The sequence below is a fragment of the Mangifera indica genome, chromosome 2, assembly GCF_011075055.1.
Source record: "Mangifera indica cultivar Alphonso chromosome 2, CATAS_Mindica_2.1, whole genome shotgun sequence".
Lineage (NCBI taxonomy): Eukaryota > Viridiplantae > Streptophyta > Magnoliopsida > Sapindales > Anacardiaceae > Mangifera > Mangifera indica.
Window position 1 is genome coordinate 17,747,739 of NC_058138.1, and position 21,724 is coordinate 17,769,462.

General features: G+C 34.0%; 5 protein-coding genes and 2 non-coding genes across 7 annotated transcripts; 3 read left to right on the forward strand and 4 right to left on the reverse strand.

Annotated features, from left to right (window-relative positions):
* The first annotated feature begins 219 nt into the window (after positions 1-219).
* LOC123203503 lies at positions 220-6,238 on the forward strand. The gene is made up of 11 exons (XM_044619862.1): positions 220-591; positions 886-970; positions 1,799-1,995; positions 2,880-2,962; positions 4,288-4,333; positions 4,457-4,513; positions 4,659-4,713; positions 4,968-5,068; positions 5,245-5,308; positions 5,406-5,539; positions 5,811-6,238. The coding sequence occupies exons 1-11, from the start codon at positions 511-513 to the stop codon at positions 5,982-5,984; spliced, it is 1,077 nt and encodes a 358-aa protein (XP_044475797.1). The 5' UTR covers positions 220-510; the 3' UTR covers positions 5,985-6,238.
* A 1,687-nt stretch (positions 6,239-7,925) lies between these two features.
* LOC123203507 (THO complex subunit 4A) lies at positions 7,926-10,740 on the reverse strand. The gene is made up of 5 exons (XM_044619879.1): positions 10,411-10,740; positions 10,154-10,303; positions 9,477-9,545; positions 9,207-9,388; positions 7,926-8,361 (listed from the first exon to the last, which is right to left on the reverse strand). The coding sequence occupies exons 1-5, from the start codon at positions 10,570-10,572 to the stop codon at positions 8,184-8,186; spliced, it is 741 nt and encodes a 246-aa protein (XP_044475814.1). The 5' UTR covers positions 10,573-10,740; the 3' UTR covers positions 7,926-8,183.
* Positions 10,741-10,832: 92 nt separating this feature from the next.
* Positions 10,833-10,906, forward strand: TRNAV-AAC. The gene has a single exon. It is a non-coding gene; the product is annotated as a tRNA-Val (tRNA).
* Positions 10,907-11,879: 973 nt separating this feature from the next.
* On the reverse strand, positions 11,880-11,951 carry TRNAC-GCA. Its single transcript has one exon. It is a non-coding gene; the product is annotated as a tRNA-Cys (tRNA).
* Positions 11,952-13,135: 1,184 nt separating this feature from the next.
* Positions 13,136-13,572, reverse strand: LOC123208636. The gene has a single exon (XM_044626162.1). The coding sequence runs from the start codon at positions 13,570-13,572 to the stop codon at positions 13,213-13,215; it is 360 nt and encodes a 119-aa protein (XP_044482097.1). The 3' UTR covers positions 13,136-13,212.
* Positions 13,573-14,983: 1,411 nt separating this feature from the next.
* On the forward strand, positions 14,984-18,032 carry LOC123208890 (putative pentatricopeptide repeat-containing protein At5g59900). The gene has a single exon (XM_044626511.1). The coding sequence runs from the start codon at positions 15,038-15,040 to the stop codon at positions 17,774-17,776; it is 2,739 nt and encodes a 912-aa protein (XP_044482446.1). The 5' UTR covers positions 14,984-15,037; the 3' UTR covers positions 17,777-18,032.
* A 168-nt stretch (positions 18,033-18,200) lies between these two features.
* LOC123208892 (actin-depolymerizing factor 2-like) lies at positions 18,201-20,391 on the reverse strand. Its single transcript, XM_044626514.1, has 3 exons — positions 20,235-20,391; positions 18,731-18,996; positions 18,201-18,630 (listed from the first exon to the last, which is right to left on the reverse strand). Exons 1-3 carry the CDS (start codon positions 20,235-20,237, stop codon positions 18,480-18,482), a joined length of 420 nt encoding a protein of 139 aa, XP_044482449.1. The 5' UTR covers positions 20,238-20,391; the 3' UTR covers positions 18,201-18,479.
* Between the last annotated feature and the right edge of the window lie 1,333 nt (positions 20,392-21,724).

The window sequence follows — 21,724 nt, forward strand, 5'->3', positions numbered from 1 at the left end:
ATTATTTTTAAAAGAATCACGTACATGATAGTATACGGTAGAGAAACATTAATATTCTTGATTTGGGGTACGCTGTTAAAAGTCAATAAATAATTACTTTAACACGTGGAGAACAATCATCGACAGTGATATTCCATACTGTGTTTAGGTAAAATCCAATCAAATCGATCTTAATTTGATCTATTCATAACTTATCCAATCCAATCACACACGTGTAAAATGCAACAACACACCACGGCCACGCCGCTTGTGCCATTTCCTTACACTGCCTCGCTGCGTCGTGTGTTGTTGCTTCCACGCCACGCCAGATACACCATTCTTAGATTCTTTTTTGTTATTTTATTCCATTCATTAGTTATTTAAATTATTTGCAATTATACGGTCGGTAGATGCTTAATACAAAACAGTGGATGAAAATTAAAGGTATCTAAAAGCTTTAAGGAGGGTGAAGAGATTTGATTTTGCGACGACTATCAAATGAGATCAGTTTTGTTTGAGGTCTGAAACGAAATGCCAGAAACTTCTTCAATGCATCGATGCTCAGCTTATCTGAACGCGCTTACTCAAGAAATCGAGAAGAAGCTTCAGCGGGTTCGTTTTAAATTGTGGTTGACTTTTCTGTTTGTTTCGTAAGAAAAACGCAATAATATCAAATTTTGGAAAATAAGGACTGAAAATTTCATATATAATAAGCCTCTAGTCTCTTTTAAATTCCTATTTTTAAATGAATGATAAGATTGAAATTCCTTTTTGTGTGTGTGTGTGTGCGTGTGTGTGTGTGTGAGTTGTCTTTTGAGAGCTTATAAATGTAATTAGATGTTTGCTAGAAAATTATTAGCAATAAATACTTATAAATTTTTTTAAAAAAATGATGCTTAATTGTAGGCCCTGGCTTCTTCTTCGCAGAGACGCAACTTGTTGCAAGAGTTGTTTGCTGATGTGGCTTTAGAAATTGATGATCGAGCCAGAGGTGAGTCAAGGTTGCAAAAATAATTGATTGTCCTCTCTTTAATGTGCGCAAGAGTAGAGTTTCAGGTTATGAGTCAATAAAGATGAGCTTCTTGTTATTACTAATTCCAAATCCTCTTCATTCTGGTTAATTAGTTAAATTACTTGTATTTTGTGTGCATTTCCATCATAACAACTTTTACCCTCTCATATTAAATAATTGTCTTTCTTGTTATGTTTATAAATGAACAATGAACTAGGAAATATTTTGTGGGATTTGTAGAAGGATAGGAGTGGTTTGAATTGAGGATGGTGGGCTCAAGTATTGCTGTTAGTATTATTTTGCTGCACTGGTGTATCCCCGTAGTCAGTATGGGATAAAAGGTAATGTGTCATGGAAATATATTTGCCTGAAATTTTATATAAAAGGGAACATATTTTGAAGTTTTGGATTTGCTACTATACTGAGACATGGCTGCAAAGCGGAATATTTGTGATGCGGAAAGAAATATGTACATCCAACTTTTGCAAGTTATGTTTTGTTGCAAGGTTAATATTCTACATTACAATTAGTGCTGCATTCCATGTTATATACACAAGATGTTTTATGTTGGACTTCCCTTAATTATACTCTCCTATAAAGTGTTGTTTTAGCAAATGCCATTTGTTGCACCATCCAGAAGCACATGCATAAATCATATTTACTGGAACCGGTTTAGTTGGTAAAGAAACTATTATTCATCTCAAGAATGAGTCTTTTGATTTAGAGGAAGTTTAGATTCACTTGTCAAGCTATGTTCTAATCACAATTCTAGTAGGTTCTCATACTTTGTATTCAAATTGTAAACAGATATAATTCTCAGCAAGGAAGAAGGTATAACTTTTCCTGTTGTGAATGATCTTGATGGTCAACTATGCTTTTATGATGTCCTTGCTGATTATTATGTTCGGGTGCCTGAGAGTGGAAACCAAATCCTTGATTTGATTGTCCAGCTGTGGAGCCAGTCATTTGCGTCACATATTTTTGCTCTCTTGTTCCACAAACAGGTATGTAAATGACCATAGTGCCCTGTACCTTTTCAATTATAGATTACACTTCGTGTCCATTCAAAACAAATTTGCTGTGGTTATTATTTCCCACAAGAGTTCTGTTCAATGATGAAACCAAATTATTCAAAGAATCTCCTATCAATCTTTTAGATATTTAATTATTCTCAAGTTCATGTAAGCTGTTGAGACCTGTCTTTTCTATCATGATTGTCTGTTTGATGGAACTTGAGAGCGTTTGGAAACTGCTACTTTATTGCCTTAATTTTCTCCTATGAAGAGGCTCTTTTGAAGTAACAAAAGATTTTGTCCTGAACTTTGTTGTTGTATTGAATTTTTGTTCTTTTTATTGATATTTGATTTAGCTTCCTGTCAACTGAAGACAAGTTGGATGGCGGATCATCTTTTTTTTCTTTTTTGGATCAGCTTTTTTACTGTTCAGTCATGTATCACTTGTCTGGAGGCTCCAAATATCCAAGCAATGTGTTGGATTAGGTCAAAGAGTCAAAATTTGAATTTGGACTTGTTCTGTATTTCAAAGTAGAAATAGTTGAAGTGTTATATTATTTCATATCTTATCATTATGACTGTCAGATTCTGTCTTGTTTATTTGTAAATTTAACAATATATAGTTGCATTTGACTTGATTACTTGGTTTTTGCTGTATCACAACTTTCAATTGCCGTAGGAATTTAGATATATGTCCATATGAGGGTTTGTTTTAGTTATATGGATTCTTTGCTTAGACAAAAGCATGGGTAGTAAATCATCTTGTTAAAAATACTACTTACCTATTTGGTCAACGAAGATTTTAGTATTACAACTTGTTCCGTTGCATTATTGCTCCTATGATGTTGAGCTGTATTGTTGTATCTTTGCTGCAGCTATTTGAAGTTCAGTTTAATAATAATGAAGTACTCTTACGATACTCATCTGCTCTTGTTCAAGGTGCTACAAATGTTTTCTGGTACGAATATCATCAATTATAGAAGTATTGATTTTCCTTAAATTGTTAGTTGTGGAGATGGCCTTAGTGGCTCTGGAAGCTGGATCTCTTTATTGCCAATAGTAATGCGTTTTTCATGTCTTCGAATATATTTCAGAAATTAAATTTCATTCTTTCATTTCATATAATCTCAATTCTGTTTCTGATAAATACCTGCTTCTTCCTCTGAAATTCCTTCCTGTTCTAGTGAACTTGCTGGCAGAACTTCAATCCAAAGCTACCTGTTACACTTCAGAACAAACTCACACAACCACAAGGCTACTGCTATACCACTCAATAGAAAGCATTGATCAACTTTTCCCTTTGTATTAATATCCAACAACTAACATATTCGTCATCCCCTATACATACACACCAATCAATTCATCAGAACCAGTGATCACAATGAAACAGTAAATCGGAAAAGCTCAATTGCTTGGTTTTTGAGAGTCCAGCTCTCTCCTTCCCTTTTATCTACTTTTTGCAGAATTTCTCCTTGATTCCCTTCTCTCTTCCTCCAGCCAAAATACTCCTACCATTCCATAACCGCCAGGCCTATCACCTATGCTGCCATGTTTCATCTCCATATCTCTGTGGTCCAGCTCCTGTTGTGCTGTGTGGTTGCCCACTGTGTTTCCCAGCTTGCTGCGACCTCTGCCCTTTCCTCCCTTCCTTCCCTTTCATACAAGATATGTAAACTTGCTGCTTAACTGTTTCAGTACAAATCTTATTTCATTCTCGCATTGCCTTTATACAAATTAGGCACCTAGTGCTGTATGAATTTCAATTGTTTAAAAGCCAGAATTTGACAGTCGAGTACCAAAAAAATGGAATTTTGTCAGTTCATAGCATGGGATTCTGATATTTCACATTATTTGTTATGTTTCTGACCATTTTGAAACAAACTGTTTTCTGTACCTTCATCTTTTCTTATCGTCTGTAACTCCTTCTGGTGACTCCCTACCATAGCTATCCTTACTGGAACTACTGTGAATCTTTCATTTTTCATACAGTCTTCAATCTGTCTTGATTTCCTGTTTTGTAAATTAGTGAATTCATATATTGGTTAATGCAACAAGTTTTTTCCCATTTTGATTATTCATGTTGGGGAAGGATCCAATTTTTGTTGCTTTCATAATCATTTAGGGTGATGGAACAGAATTTCTGGTTCATTTCGGTTTTTCTGGTTATTGAAGAAGTGAATATGTGATTATATATGTCAAAACTTGCAATTTAACCTTGTGTTTAAGACACTTATCTTGTAACGTAGTGGTTTCTGTTAAAAGTCATTCTTGGCCTATGTACAGGATTGACATCCAGTCAAACACAAGGCGCTTCCAAACTCTTTTTCGGGTAGGAGTACTTTCAATACTGTAATAAATATCAAGCCAACTTAGCAGAATGTAATATTTTCAAATGCTCTTCCTCATTTTTGTTCTCATTCTATTCTATACATGTCTTTCACATTGAATTCAGTATCTTCTTGAGGAAGTTGCATTGGAGCCCAAGCGAATAAATAAAATCCCTGGTCAGGTAAGCCAGTGTTCTTGTTCATTTGGATATTACATCTTTGGAAGGTTTTACTTGGTGCTGAGTTTTATCATGTAATGTGAAAAACAATAATGGAAACTTTGGAATTATTTTCTAATTAAGTTGATGATTGTTCATTACTTTTTAGGCCCAGCGCGATCTGTATCTTCTACTTTCAAGGTTTATATTTTTTTACAACTCAGGTTGGTTTTATTATATATAAAAATTTGCCATTGAATAAGAATTTATATATAATTCTACAATAAAACTATGTGTACACACTTTTGAGTACATAAATGGGTACACATATAATGTGTCAACATGTAATTTGATAATTTTAAATTAAAGATAAAATAACACCCAATCACATGATGACATATAATATGTATACTTATTTATGTACTTAAAAGTATGTAAGCATAATATTACTCATAATTCTATGTGATGTTTTATGCAGTTGATAAACTTGAAAGCTTCTTAAAGCATTTTCCTGTTTTTCCAAACGCATTTTTGGTTGGCACTCCAGCTGACTTCTTTGTTATTGAACTAGCAGATCAGGTAGAGTTGATAAATTTTTTGTTTATTCAATACATAGCAAAATAGAATTGGTCAGTCAGACCCTTTTAATGGACGAGCCTTATTTAAGTTTCGTCCCAAGGGCAGCTATTTGTGAGTAGTTGGTATATAATTGTTAGGTTATATTCATGTGGTGTTGCAACTCTGCTGTTTTTCAGCTTCAGAAGTTGAAGGTGGAGCCAGTTCTGTTGCATTACCTTTCACAAATTAAAGTTCTTCAAGGTAAATTGTTTCAACTCCTTGTGAGGTTGAGATATGTAAAAGTGTCTACATATCATAGTTGGTTTCAACCGTATGTATTATGTTGTGACTTATGCAGGGATGGAACTTAGAATGGCCACGAGCACAAGGTTAAAGACATGTTTGTATAGCTTCACTTCTCCCGGTGGTCCTATGTATCCTACAAGGGCTGTTCGTCATGCAGCCTGGGATGCTTTGGACTTTCTCTACCCTGTGAGTTTCTTTACTTTATTGATTTATTCTTTTATGTCTATTACTTTACCATGATACATTGACTTAGTTATTGCAAGTTTCCTAATCTTCTAATTAGCATCAAGCTCTACAATTAATTACCAGTTATTCCTTTTCACTTTTCATAGTCATATTCTTCTTGTCTAACTAGATGTTTCATGATGATGGTTTGTTTTTTGTTGTTATTATTCCATAAATTCAAAACCGGGTAAAAATTATTCGTAAGATTCTGAGTAGCGTTGGTGTACAACAGGTTGGGCAGTACCCTCGGCATCTGATTAGTCTGTTTTTTCGACTTCTATATCCATGGTACTGGCCCTCTTCGTGTTGGAACTTTACAATTTCTTGCATAAAGGCTGTAGTATATACCGTGTTGAGGTTGGTCTTTTCCAGTTGGGAGAAGGTGAGGGAGCTAAAGAATTCATAGATGCTGTTATGGAATGGGTTTCGTATATGGTTTAAACTACACAGTTAAAATATCAAAAAATATTAGGTGTTTGGCGTTAGGACTGTGTAATGTGTGTTGTATATGGGTTTTTTTTTTTTTTTAATTTTTCTTTTTAAGGATTGTCTTTGTTATGCTTCACCCCATTCATTTTAATCTTCAAGGGGTGTAGGTAATACTGTTTCTTGTAATTATAAGACATTTCTTTGATATAACTAATGTTCTTTTTGGCTCTATGTTCAGGAATCATTTCCATCAATATATAATAAAAAAGGATAAAGAGAGGGAACTCTGTGTTAAGCGTGAAAGAGTTATCGAACACGAGGAGATTTAATTTATTCTAATATTTGGTCTATACTAATGGAGATGTCTCATAATTACCTCTAGAATTTAGGACTTCTATAACATTATTCTTCTTCTTCTTTATGGAGGCAATTATGTTTCTGAAATTGGAGGCAAGAGTATTATTAGGTTAACGATCTCAACATGCCTGAGACACCTCACCGGTCATGGAGCACTGTAGCAGTTGGCAAAGCTTGTTAAAACGATCAAGAAGTTGCTACCCACAACCCCATTTATAAGATCTACTTCATGCCAGCCAGAAGTATCAACATAGGAAAGGGTAAATGCAGCCTAACAAGGTCAGGTCAAGTGAAACATTCATTCTTATTAGAAGCCATGAAGACATAAAGAGAACATCATTGCTTTCGATGGTATTATCAATGCAGTAATGATTGATATTTTACCAGTCAAGTAAAACATTAAACCATATAATGAAATGTCTACCCAACTTGTCCCAGTCTACAGCCAGTCTCAAACGGCGTACCAGCTACACAGCACTAAAAAATCATACTACTATAACATCTTCAACATTTGACGTCGCTGATTACGGACTTCTAATTGAATTACTAGACAGACTACACAACATGATTTGTGAAACACTCAATCGTGCTCGTTAGAATAAAAACAATTCAAAGACAGCACTAAGAAGAATCAATAGAGAAGGTAGTAGCAGCATCCTTTAGTACAGACTGTCAGACGCAGCCGACTAAAATCAGAGAATATTGCCGCCTCCTTTTCAAGCACCACTACTCAGCCATAGTTGGTCTTTCTATGACAAACATAAATCAGAAGAAGCATAAAGTACAAAACCTGATCATTTCATGCACTTTACACTTGCTGGAAGCTCAAATAGAATCAAGCACCACAATATAGGGCGAAAATAAATAGAGAGCTTTCACAAAGCAAATTTCTTTGTCAGATATTAAAAAACGCATCTGTTTCGTCCTCTAGGCAGAGAAGCATGAACAGATAACAGTACCCCAATGACTTCGTGGAAAGAAAAGCATATGAGATAATTCTACATGTACAGACATATGCTCAACCATGCAAGCAATTAAAGAAATTCCCCCATAGTAGCAAAATTGGCTGCAGTGAGAATCCGAACATCAAAGTTGTTATCTCTATTTCGGAACCATCTCCATGACAATCCACTTAGCAGTGTCCAAAATGCAATTATCTTCACCAGAGTATCCCACCTATGTATCAACCAGACAATTTGGCACATGCCAACAGTCGATTGGTTGCTCAAAGAATTCAGGGATCTAATACTCTCCCCGGAGAATATGTATAAGAGACATACAACTATATAAGCTAAGAGACTAACCAGCAAAAAATCAACACATGACAAAACTCTTAACTGTTAAAGAAATCCCACCAAAAAAGTATAACTCTAGAACCTCAAATGTAGTCTTCCCTTCTTTATTATGCCAATGCAGCTAACAGACATCACAGCTCCAGGACTTCAGTTAAAAATCAACCCTCCAATACTTGCACCCAAGACTTGTGTATACGGAAGCAAGCAACAGATTTGCAGCTACTGTGACTTGTGGAATAGAAGAGGAAGAACAAAAGAAGCTAGTGTAACCAAAAGCATAGTCACAGATTACATTTTGGCAGCTGTCCATACCCAAATTTCAAACCCAAGTCATAGGAACAGTTCACATTAAAAGCCCAAATTCCACAAACCAACATTCTAATAGTTCTCTCTAGCATTTTTTCTTTGTTCTCTAAATAGTAGGATTTGGTAAGAAGATAAACAAAATACTCGAGGTTGTTGCTCGTCACAATTTAGTCACAGAAGAAAGATACAGCACTAAACATTAGACAGATGATGTGCATTCAACTTGTCTGCATAGCTTCTGATGCTTCTGCATAATACTTGTCCAAATCAGCATCAAGGTCATCAGCAGATATCTTCTCATTGCGGTCCCTTCCTCGTCCACGACCTCTTCCGAACCCACGGCCACCACCAGCTGCTCCACGTGCCCGTCTGAATGCACCACCTCTACCTTGTCCACTGCAAAAATAAGACAGTGACAAAACCTATCAGTAAAAAATGCATCAATCCCACCAGAATCACATAAGAGAAAAGAATCGCCACCAATAGATATGCTAACCTACAAGCAAATAAAAGATTTAACAATTCAAGTAGGTATGTGTGCATAAGTAAGCACCACATAGCAGAGCAAATTAAACTAGCACCACGGCTTACTGCTTAAAGTGAATATCTTTCTCTTATCTACCAACCAAGTTCCGAGTGAAATGATAAGCAAACAGGAGCATGAATAACCATAAACTTCTTCAATGGTTGCGATACGGATAAGGTAATAATATTTTGATGACATATCTTGCCTATGAAGTTGTGTTTTACTTATGAACAATGTCATCTAGGTGCACTAATGCAGTACTAACAAATGGAACATGTAAGGGAAGGTGTTAATTGTAAACATAATCAACACAACATGAAGCAGTAGCCGCAAGTTGTTACACATGCATTCACAGTATTACAAGAAGCAGATAGGCCAGCAAGAAGTTGACACTTTCTAATCAAAAGACAAAAAAGCCACACTAGGGTCCAGGAATATCGTTAGAAGAGGTGGAAAGCCTAATCAGTTACTTGCCATAGCATAACCATACTCACATCAAATAAGACCAAAGTAGCACTAAAATCATATTGTTTTTACATAAATATATAAGGTAAAAAGGGGAAGAAAAAGAAGAAAAAAATCATAAAGATCACATGTTACTTCAAACTTCAATAAAAAAAAAAAAAAAAAAAAACCTTGAATTAACTCAACAATTTTAAACCCAACTCAACATGCGAGCACCATCAATTGAATACATCAAATAAACTGGTCATACCCTTTAGAAAATCCATTAGAATTTCTGACATTTCCATTAGTTGCTGCAGGTGCTGCAGGCGTGGTGATGTTAGTTCCCACAATCTCAATTTTCATTGGTTTCCCATCAAGCTGTACATTGTTGTATCTCTTGACCGCAGCCACAGCATCTGCTCGACGTGAAAAGACTACTTCTGCCGTTCCCTAAGAAAAAGAGTTTTTTGTTTCTAAACCACAGCTGGACACAAAGAATTCATCAGAAGGACCAGGTTAGCCAAACTTGATTAGATACCTTCGATCTCCCACTCCTATCATAGTGGATTGAGTACCGCTTCAGGTCACCAACTTCTGAAAACAGTTCCTGCACACAATTTCAGCAACATTAAAAATTTAAGCATCAGAACAGGAAATCTAGAATATTAAGATTAAGAATATCACATAACAACATTATCATAACCCATAAATTTACCACTGAAATTGTGATAACAATGATAAGTAGCAAATACAACAGAAATAACAACTCCAGCAAAGCCAAAAGGAAAAAAAAAGAAGAAAACAAAATGTCACCGGATTCAAGACAAACAAATTATATATAAATGAGTTTCACACTACTAATAAATCATAAATTGGCATCATGTAGACTTTATCAATTATGCCAATCAAGAAGAAACACATGACAAGGCTCCTAAGCAATAAAGAATAGGAGAGAAATAAAAGAAGCACAATGTTAGTGTTTAACTAATGTTGACTTGGAAAAAATAAAGTCAGAAGAACCACTTCAACCATGCGGATCACTAAATCATAGAAGATTTGATAAACACTCCCAATTAATACCTATTTTTACCTTAAAAAAAAAAATTATATGATATATCAAACTAGCTACCTCTGTCATTGTCAGCTTAACAAAAGAACTGATATTGAAAATTCAAAGTAAAAATAATATAAAGTCGCTTAAAAATAAACGTTTACCTTGATGTCTTCGTTAGAGACACCATATTCAAGATTAGATATGTAAAGCTTCGTTCCGGTCTCTATAGCGGGGGCCCGACCCGCTTGCTGAGCTGGAAAAGCCGCCCCCTGATCTGTGAACATATCATGCTGCCACGTCGTCTCCGGCGCCTGAATATCCAAAAACAGAAAAAAAAAATTAATTTTAAACAGGATTAAACGCAAATAACAACAAGGATAACAGATCTAAAACCAAAAACCAAAAACCTTAAAATTACCTTAGCGGTGCTATACGGTGCCGTACGATTGGAGCCTCGGTTTGTGAAGCGGCGAGCTGGTCCAGGTCCAGATCCTCGTCCGCGGCCACGGAAGCTGCCGGATCCGGACTTTTTGTTGTTCTTGATGATGTCATCTAAAGACATATCTAAAGCGCTCGACATCTTTAAATTTAATTAAAATTAAAAATAAAATAAACTAACGAAAACTAAAACGTAGTAAGCACGAGAAAACAAGAAAAAAAATATATATAGAAAGAGTATACGAGCAAAGCTGAAAATTTAGGGTTTCCTATAAGAAAGAGAGGTTTTGAGAGAATGGCAGAACAACTAAAAAGGAAGACCCGTGGCCGTAGGGCACACGAAGTTGACATTTATTACTACATAGTGTTTAATAATGTTAAAAAAAGAAGTCTCACTTAACAGGTGTCGTGGTGTAGTTGGTTATCACGTCAGTCTAACACACTGAAGGTCTCTGGTTCGAGTCCGGGCGACGCCAGCTCATGTCTGTTCACTCAACCTTTTTGCATGTTTCATCAAGTTTCATGTACGAAATAATTTTAATTTTCAAATGAATCCACGTCCTGTGAACTTGTTGTTTATCCATTAATCTCAAAACTTCACTTTATGATTGGTTCTTAGAAATCATAATAATCCATAATATATTATATACAATTTCAATAATAATAATTAAATATTTCATTCTACAAAAGAAATAAAAATAAATTCGAGAATCATTATGTATAGGTGTACTCATCACTAGAATGAAAAATATATATTGTTGAGATTTAAGGGGAAAGCATGAAATAGAGGTAGTATGTAAATGGATTTAGGCAATATTTTAATTAAACAAAAAACAAGAAAAATATAGGGTAAAGGAGTAAAATAAAAAAAAGAGAGAAAAGAAATTCAATCCTAATGGGGGCATGAACCCTTTAGGGGATGTTCAGTTAAAAGAGATTAAAAATCACTTTGATAATTTATTTTTTATTATTTATTTTATTTTATTTGATTTATAAATAATAAAATATTTTATTAATTTTATATTACCAACTCTATCATGCTTAATCAAAGAGTAGTTTGATGTGCTAATTATCATCAATAATCAACAAAAGTTTATAAAATGTTTATGTGCAAAGATGTGATCATTCATATTATATTGGCACATTTTAGGACTTGAGACTTAAGAAAGTCAGATTTGTTTTAGTTATACAGAATTCGAGAAAAAAGAAGAGAAATATTATGTGTACTCATTTTATATATATATATTATACATATTTATATATTATCAAGTTATTAAATATTATTTTATCTTTAATTTAAAATAACTCAACCATATGATGACATACATCAAATATGTATTGTAAAAGAATAAATGGTAGTGTTTATAAAAATTTTGAGCACTTTAAAGGACTTTGACGTGAAAACTCATTAATAAAATGCAATACAGAATAGAAATACATGATTTCTATAGGGCCCAACCGGGTTCGAACCGGTGACCTCTTGATCTGCAGTCAAATGCTCTACCACTGAGCTATGGACCCAACTGTTCATTTCATTTCCCCTTATTTATAAGTAGAAAGGCTTCAAAACAAACAACCCTTGACATTTAAACTTTTTAAAATCTTAAAAATAATTTTCTTACAACCATTAACAATTTTAACTGTTTCTTCCATCAAAACTCTCATTTTATTATCTCCTGCCCAAATATAAAATTACAATGGTGAAAATAAAAATAAATGATTTTTTTTTTTCAGGTATTTTAGCTTCGGAGTGCTTACTCATATCCAATGATTTAAACAAATACAAGAGACATGAAAATCACCTGCATACGCATTTGTTATGTCAATAACATTTGGCTTCATCTCTCTCAATACCACTCGTATGTATATGTAATTAAAATTGTAAATATTGCCAGTTTTTACATATGTTCTTAAAATTATATGAGATAATGAGATTGTATGGTTCAGAGTTTTTAAAATCAAATTAGGTGCTCAATTCAATCGATTGAACTATGAATTAGTCAATATTTCAGTCCAGTTTCATAATTCAATCGGCTCTATATATAAATATTGATTTATTTAAAATCTGGTCAAACTTAATAAATCTATTAAACCAAAAAAATATTTAAAATTAACTATTTGTAATTGATTTTTTTCTTTATTTACGTAATAGAGTGTCAATTGTTTAACTAATATATTTAAAATTATGTTTTATATGTTGTATACGTTTTATGTTTAGAAAATGTTATAAATATTTGATATTATTAAAAATATATATAATAATACGATAATAGATTGAACTGGTTGATTGTCCGATTAAACTGGTTAAACTATGAACTAATAAAATAATTAGTTCAGTTTTTAAATCGCTGGATAAAGTTATCTTTAAATCAGTAGATAAGTACTAGTTATAAAAAAATCTTATCTGCTGTAACTCTTGTGGCATAATTTTAATACCTGTCCTGAAATTACTCCCGTTGCTTGATGAATTATTTCTGTTTCTTCAATAGCTAATAACTTTTTTTCCTGTTTGGTTTGTGGTGGTTAAGATTATGGGAAGGTCAATGAAAGAGAGGGAAGACAAGTCCTTAAACATGCAAAAGAGAGAACTCAACGAACATTCAAAGGCCGCGAGTCATAGAGTCCCATGCATTTTGGCTAATATTCGGGACAAGAATAAAGAAGGATTCAACAACATTCAATTTGTCCAATAATAAGAGACTAAGTCTGCAAATTCTGATGTGAAATTAAACTAATTTGAAACGACAAATAAAAATAATAGTTGGACTATGAGCGTTAATGATCAAGCTCTTCTTATTTCCCACAAGCACAGAGATCGAACCACAAAGGTAGAACCAGCCACAACAAGCGCTGAAAACAAAGTGGGAACAAAGAAATCCAAGGGGGACCTCTTCGCCATACGAGAAGGCACGCACAAACTCTGCCTGGGAAAGTCCAAAGGAATCCTAACGAAACCATCAGAATAACATGATCTTGAGAAAGACGATGAAGGAGATATAAGCGATACAAAAGCCAATTCAGGAGCGAAAGAGGCCACAGCCACTGTCATTGTTAAGAGGATTGTCCATGTTGCAGCAGAGAGTAGCAGAGGCCAACGTGTTGTCAGACGTGTGATGATTGAGCGAAGAGAAGGGAAAAACATGATTTGAATGTGGTGGTGATAAATGTCAAAGAGTTGGTTTTCTTCTGTTTTGCCCTTGCACCAAAATGACTTATACAGCCTTGCTTGGGAGAGGCTCGCGTTTTTCTCGTCGGATTTTAATTTATGTAAAGGCCAAAGACTATTCCCCACCCAAGTTTTAATACATTCTAAAAAATATATAGAAGACGATTCAAAAATTTAAATATTTATTTATAAGTTAAATTTTATTAGAATTGTTTTGTTAAAAATAAAATTAAAATCTTCATTTTATTAATAAACTCTAAAACCCTAAAAATTTATATTATTTTTTCCGTTTAATTTATAAAACTAATAATTTTTCTTTATGATTAAATTTTGAAAAGTTGTATTTTTCTCTTAAAGTTTTTTCTTCCATCTCTAATGACTAGATGTCATTTCTGCCATCGGCCGGCCTTTTTGTCATCTTCTTCTCTTGTCGTTGATATTTTCATTGGATTAATTTTATAGGACAAAAATGAAAATTACCATTCACATGCTGCTGCTACATTATGAAAGTGGTGAAGCTTCACATATAGTCATCCAATCTGATGACAGCCATTCCCTTTTCATTCTGATGAGCCTCTACCATGTTTCAGCAATCAGCATTCAATTCAACATTTGCTGCAAAACAAGTTTTCTCTATTACTTCATACTTAGGCATCATGAACATTCAAGAAAAAAATAATATAATAAAATAAAAATGAATGCGTAAGACCTCAGAGAGAATAAGTTAATATTTCATTTCATTTTAAAGCATTACTAATTGAATTATTTGATGAAAAAGATTGCTTCATCCAAACTCCGCTTTTGAAGAGTGACTGCGAAAGCAATGAGTAGATGCCTTAAAAAGAAAAGTATAATATTTCAAAATTTAATCCTGAAAGAAATTATTAATTTTTTAAATTATTTTTAATGTATTTTTAATTAAATAATAATTTTACCTCTTAAACTTATTTCTAATTAAATAATAATTTTACATTTTAAACTAACTCTTCAAATTTGAGTTTGGACGGTACTAATTTGAAGATGGCAACAAACCTTGTTTGGGAAGAATTATTGTGGCCTTTGAAAAAAAACAATCCAATAACTTGTTAAAAAAAAAAAGAATAGTTCTAATTTTGAGAAGGTCATTGGTTCATCTGCCGACTGATTTCATGGCATAAAAATCAAAATATTACATCTTTACCGCCGTTAAAAATGAAAATGAAGATGGGATTTACTAGTTGCTATCTTAAAAAAATTGGGGTTTAATGTGAAAACAATTTTGACTTTTATCGAACTTGAGATGGGTCATAGCCCAATGCCACACATATTTATCATTGAACTTGGACCCAAGAACCGACCCGCATGCTTTAACCCAATACCGGCTCGATCCCTGCACTGTCCCACTATATTGATCACTGCCCTGTAACTCTCCCAAGCTCAAACTTTTCGTTTCGATCTCAAAATGAAGTTCACTCGTCCTCAACGGCCTCTCACAGTCTCCAATTTTCAGTCAAAAGCAAGCGCTTTACCTCTATCCAGATCTGTTAATCCAGATATTGACGACAAGAAAGATATTGAATTCATCAACACCCTCAATAACATTGTTCGAGGAAAACAGAGCTGGAAAATTGCCTTAAACGACTCTTTCTTATCAACCGCATTGAAGCCTCACCACGTGGAGAAGATCTTGATGCTAACCCTTGACGATTCCAGGTTAGCTTTAAGGTTCTTCAATTTTCTAGGCCTGCACAAAAACTTCAACCACTCAACGACATCGTTCTGTATATTAATTCATGGTTTGGTTCAAAGTAATCTATCTTGGCCCGCAAGCTCGCTCTTGCAAACGTTGCTTCTTCAGGGTTTAAGGCCAAAAGAAATTTTTGATGCTTTCTTAGATTGTTATCAGAAATTTGGGTTTTCCTCAAGTTTGGGTTTCGACTTATTGATGCAAAGTTATGTGCAAAATAAGAGAGTTCTTGATGCAGTTTTTATATTCAGGTTAATGAGAGAGAATAATTTGTTGGCTGAAGTTAGGACTATGAGCGGAATTTTACACGGGCTTGTTAAAATTAAAAAATTTGGACTAGTATTGGAATTGTTTGATGAGATTGTTAATATGGGTTTATTGGTTGATATTTATGTATACACTGCGGTGATAAGGAGTCTGTGTGAATTAAAAGAATTTATTAGAGCCAAGGAAATGATTTCTTGCCTGGAATCAAAAGGATTTGATTTAAATGTTGTCATTTATAATGTCCTGATTCATGGACTTTGCAAGAGTCAAAGAGTTTTTGAGGCTGTTGAGGTGAAGAATAACTTGATAAAAAAAGGACTAAAAGCAGATGTAATCACATATTGTACGTTAGTCCTTGGATGCTGCAAAGTGCAAGAGTTTGAGCTAGGTGAGGGTTTAATGAATGAAATGATTGCGTTGGGTTTCGTTCCAAGTGAAGAAGCTGTTTCAGGTCTTGTTGAGGGGTTGAGAAGGAAGGGAAAGATCAAGGTTGCTTTTAATTTGGTAAATAATGTGGGGAGAGTTGGGGCAGTGCCTAATTTGTTTGTTTACAATGCTTTGATCAATTCTCTGTGTAAAGAGAGAAAATTTGATGAAGCTGAGTCTCTCTTTAACGAAATGGGACAGAGGGGTTTACGACCAAATGATGTTACTTATAATATTTTGATTGATTCATTATGTAGAAGGGGAAAAATGGATGTTGCGGTTAGTTTTCTTGGTAAAATGATTAATGAGGGAATAAAGCTGACCATCTATCCCTACAATTCTTTGATAAATGGACATTGCAAGTTGGGAAATTTGAATGCAGCTAAATCTTTTCTAGATGAAGTGACTGATAAAGGATTGAAGCCCACGGTGATAACTTACACATCCTTAATAAGTGGATATTGCAATGAAGGAAAATTACACAAGGCCTTTAGGCTTTATCACAAGATGACTGGGAAGGGCATCACACCAAATACTCACACTTACACTGCACTTATTTCTGGTCTTTGTCAAGCAGATAGGCTGGCTGAGGCAATTACATTGTTTAATGAAATGGTTGAACGTGATGTCATACCAAATGAAGTGACTTATAATGTTATGATTGAAGGTTACTGTAAGAAAGGCAACATGGTTAAGGCATTTGAGTTGTTTGATGAAATGATTGGAAAGGGCCTTCTACCAGATACGTACACCTATAGGCCACTAATATCAGGTCTTTGTTCTGCTGGTAGAGTGTCTGAAGCCAAAGAGTTCATGGATGACCTTCACAGAGAACATCACAAGTTAAATGAGATGTGTTATAGTGCAGTTCTGCATGGTTATTGCAAGGAAGGGAAACTAAAGGATGCACTGGGTGCTTGTCGGGAGATGATGGAAAGAGGTGTGGACATGGATCTTGTGTGTTATACTGTACTTATAGATGGATCTTTAAAACAACATGATAAAATGAGGTATTTTGGTCTTTTGAATGAGATGAATGACCAAGGGTTGAAGCCTGATAATGTATTATATACGAGAATGATCGATGGAAATAGTAAAGCAGCTAATCTGAAGGAGGCATTTAGACTTTGGGATGTAATGGCTAGCGATGAATGCATTCCAAATGTTGTCACATATACTGCTCTTATAAATGGCTTATGTAAGGCAGGATTCATGGATCAAGCTGAGCTCCTATGTAAGGAAATGCTGGCTAGCGGTTCTCTTCCAAATCAGGTGACATATGGCTGTTTTCTTGACTGCCTTATAAAAGAAGGGAAAATGGAGAAAGCTGTGCAGCTGCATGATGCAATGCTTCAAGGACTTTTTGCAAACACTGTCACATATAACATTCTCATCCATGGCTTTTGCAGAATGGGGAAATTTGAGGCGGCTACTGAGCTGCTGGGTGAAATGGTGGACAATGGTATCCACCCTGATTGTATAACATATTCAACAGTGATTTATGAGTACTGTAGAAGGGGTAATTTACATGATGCTCTTAAGTTATGGGACTCCATGCTGAATAAAGGTCTTAAACCTGATACATTGGCATATAACTTTTTAATATATGGTTGCTGTGTCAGAGGAGAACTCACCAAGGCTTTTGAATTACGGGATGAGATGGTGAGAAGGGGTTTGAAGCCAAACCAAGTTACATTTAATGCCCTCAATCAATTGACTACCTCAACCTCAAGTAGTGAAATGCATCAGTGTTGTATATAAAACAGTTATGTTTCCCTTAAACGCAGCATGGTCTCAGTCGGCAATTTTCACTTTGATTTTCGAGACGACTGTTTTTAACCTTTTGACAGCCCTATTTTAGGTTAGCTTAACCTTGTAAGGTAGAGGTAGAGAAGATAGTGTCTGATAATGATGAATGAGGTCCCCGAACCAGCATCAAGCTGAGAGAATAGAATCCTTTACCGAAATTTGGATCATGTAACAAAGCCTTTGAAAGTTTGGGTATCCATTGAGCTATAAATTTTTGTAAGAATATTTTTTTTTTGTTATGATTCTTGGTAAGTAACTTTCTCTCATGCTAATGAAATTGGTTACATTTTTTAGGTTGGTTATGTTTGAAGATGCTTGTAAATTTATGCGAAAAAAAGAAAACTAAAACATCCATTTTGAATTTTGAGTCATAAGATATGAAAACCCTCCCAAAGAAATTAAAACACCTTAGCTTTGGAGATATAAGTAGCCACTCGTTTCATAACTTCCACACCATAACAAATCAATAAAGACATCACCAAAATCACTGAATTGGTTCCAGATGAAGACATGCTGCATAGGTGAAACTTCAACAACAAACCAGTACCATAATTCAGTCAGGTTCACATTGCCTCCACAAACCATTAACACTTCACCTGGGGTAAAGCAAGACATCATTGAGAGATTCTCCATTTTGCAAGGTGGAGAATTCTATTTAGTTGGCACGGCTTTTGAAAACATCAAGACCCATCTCAGTTGGATCAGTTGCCTGCAGCTCTACTTGAATCCCATCTAGCTCTCTCTTGAACCTGTCCTTGGAGCTAGCATAAATCATCTTGCTTCTGACCCTTGATGTATCAGGAGACCTTAATAATAATAAACAGTTAATGGATGTTAGCAGCTATGGGTTCCAAACCAGCTTTCAATAAATTCAAAATCAATAGCTCTTTGGCGCATGATATTTACCAGGCAATGAAGAAAATCCTGCTTTTCTGACAGTTCTCCTCGGTAACAAAATCAAAATCATAGACAGCATATCGGCATTCATCTGCTGGAAGGCTTGCAGTAAAGTCTTCATAGCTTTGAGACGGCTCACCAACCTTTTCTACAACAACCTGCTTCTGTTTCTCTTCAATCTTGAACACGATGTAGCGGTAGGTTCTTTTGGCCTTCAACTCCAAAAACTTTAACTTGCAGTCATCATGCACAGCCATACCCGATGCAGCATTAGCCTGTGAATAAGACGAAAAGGTATTCACCAAGTAAGATAAACATTTGACTGAAGCAGCCCCTATGTGCAAACTAAAGATAAGTTTTTCCTAAGATGACTCCTTCATTGCGCTTCCACCTACTGTAACAGATAAAAAGACCCAGGCTCCCAAATGTTCATAGCTTAAAATTTCAGTTCATTAGGTAATGTAATAACAAACTCAATTCTTTGAGGCAACCAGGGGCAAGTGACCTTCCAGTTTAGCCTTTTTCAACTTCCTTATAGGACTTTATCAAATTGGATTACAAATGTCCACATTATCCTAATAAACACACCAACTTTTAGTCATGCATTGTGGAACTCAACATTACCATAACACTGGTTCATGTATAAACAGGATCAGAGCCTCATGTGCCAGAAAACCTCAGCCATTGAAACTCACATCAATAAGGTGTCACTAGCTTTGCTTGGCACAAAGCAACTCATGAACACAATAAGAAATATAGAAATAGAAAATTACATAACCAAGTAAAACAAGGCAGCTCAGAGGCAAGAAAATCAAGAACATAACCCTATTCATCACAAAAATCCAAAATCCTCACACGAAAATCATTATCAAGATGAACCAAAGTTTTTAAAAGGTAAAAGGAACAGGATGACTTAAGTCTTATAATATTAAGACATAATAAAGTCCTCCAATAACTCAATTGAGTTCTCAATCACAACAGAGCTCGACAAATTTCCCCAAAATTGAAAGATAATTTGAACTAAGGCTTCAAAAGCTTTAAGCGTAGTGTATCATTCATGCTAATGATAAACTCAATAAAATCAACATATCCATTTCGATTAACTTAATGAAAGATTTAAATTAGCAAAAGATCACAGCCATCCCTGTGCAATGTCCTGGAACAAACCATGTACAAAAACACTATCTTAAATAAGTGCTTAATCATCACAATCAATAACAATAAATCAACTTAATATCTACGCCCTTAACAATACAATCAAACGTACAAGCAAATCTAATCATACTTCAAAATATATCAAATCAGCCTCACTAACAGGTCATTCATCAACACAAGTTTCAACGATCTCTGATCAACAAACAGTCAAAACACAAAGCTCACATCAGATCTAATTAATACTTAGCACCAAACAAAATAAAAAGCAAATATACGACAACAAACATCAAAAAACACATAATGACAAAATAGAAATAGAAATAAGCTTAGTGTGAGAGACGAAGAACAACTGACTCACCATGGTTAGAAGATCAAGTGGTATTACGGAGAATTATGCAGAAAGAAGGAAACTTAATCGGGGAGGAAATGAAATGATCTCTTTTAGAGTTGAAAAGGCGATTGAGAATTTGAGATAACGAAGAGAGAACATAAATATTTATATTGTGTTTTTATTTATTTAGTTTTTTTCTGTTTTTAAAATAAGAAAAATCTGACTGACTGACTGGTGTCTTTGGGGGCTCCACTGGTCCGCTAAATATCATGACGGCAAGTAATGCTATTTTTGAAATGTCTATTGTGCCCTCTACTTAAGTTGCTTTCTTGGTCGGTCTTGAACAAATTTTGTTGCTTTTTAATGGAGCGGCTTTTTAATTAATAAAAATTGGCCAAATAATTATTTTTCACAATTTGTATGAAACAATAAAAAATCGTTTGGTTTTATACTAACATGTTTCCTTAATGAAATTATGAATTTGTTTTTAACACCAAATTTAAATATTTTTAACAAATATTTAAAACTGTATCTATCTTTCAATTGGGTAATTCTCCTCGTTCTTCACTCTTTTATCGATGGTTACTAATAGTTAATAAGATAATTACAATTGCAATCACTGACTTTTTTCTTTTATTCCCGAAGTTGATGTTGTCATAAAACTTTATATTAAAGTCATATACTTTTGTTAAGATATACTATTATATTATAGTGCATAAGAGGTATGAGTTGTGATACAATTTTATATTCTTTCGAATATTTTATAAACTCAACACTTAAGTATTTAACTCCTTGATCATTTTTAATAATCTTTATACTTTTCTTCAATTGTTTTTCTACTTTGTTTTAGAAATATTTGAATTTCTCAAAAATATTTTGATTTGTTTTTCAATAAAAATATATTATCATATCCATTAAAATTATTTGTAAATATGACAAAGTATAACTACCCATATTTAGCTTACATTGTTAAGGGTTTACACATATTACAATAAATAATGTTTAACAGTTTCATCATCGTTTGAAAAACAATTAGAGCATTTTGCCTAATACATACGAATCACATTCATTATATGATTAAAAGTTTAAATAATTACAAAACGTCATCCTTTTAAAGTTTCAATACGTAATTTTCCCTATTTGATATAACCAACAATGTCATAGATATGTGATGTTCATATTATGTTGATTAGTTTACCATTCATATTTATAACATTATTATTTAAACTATAATCCCCAAGATTCAAATCTTAACCTAGCAAACAAACACTTTCTTATTATTAAAAAATAATTTGATTGGTTATTTATAAAAAAATAATATTTTAAATAATTTATTTTTATAATAATATTTTATTCTTATACTGAGTTAACCATACTATAAAAACACTTTTAGCATTCAAACAAAAATTAAAAAAAAAAAAAAAGCGGGAGATTGAAATTAATTCGGATGCCGCCCATTAGAACATAAAAATATTCAAAACCTTTACTCTTTAGCAATTGGTCCATTTTAAATGACG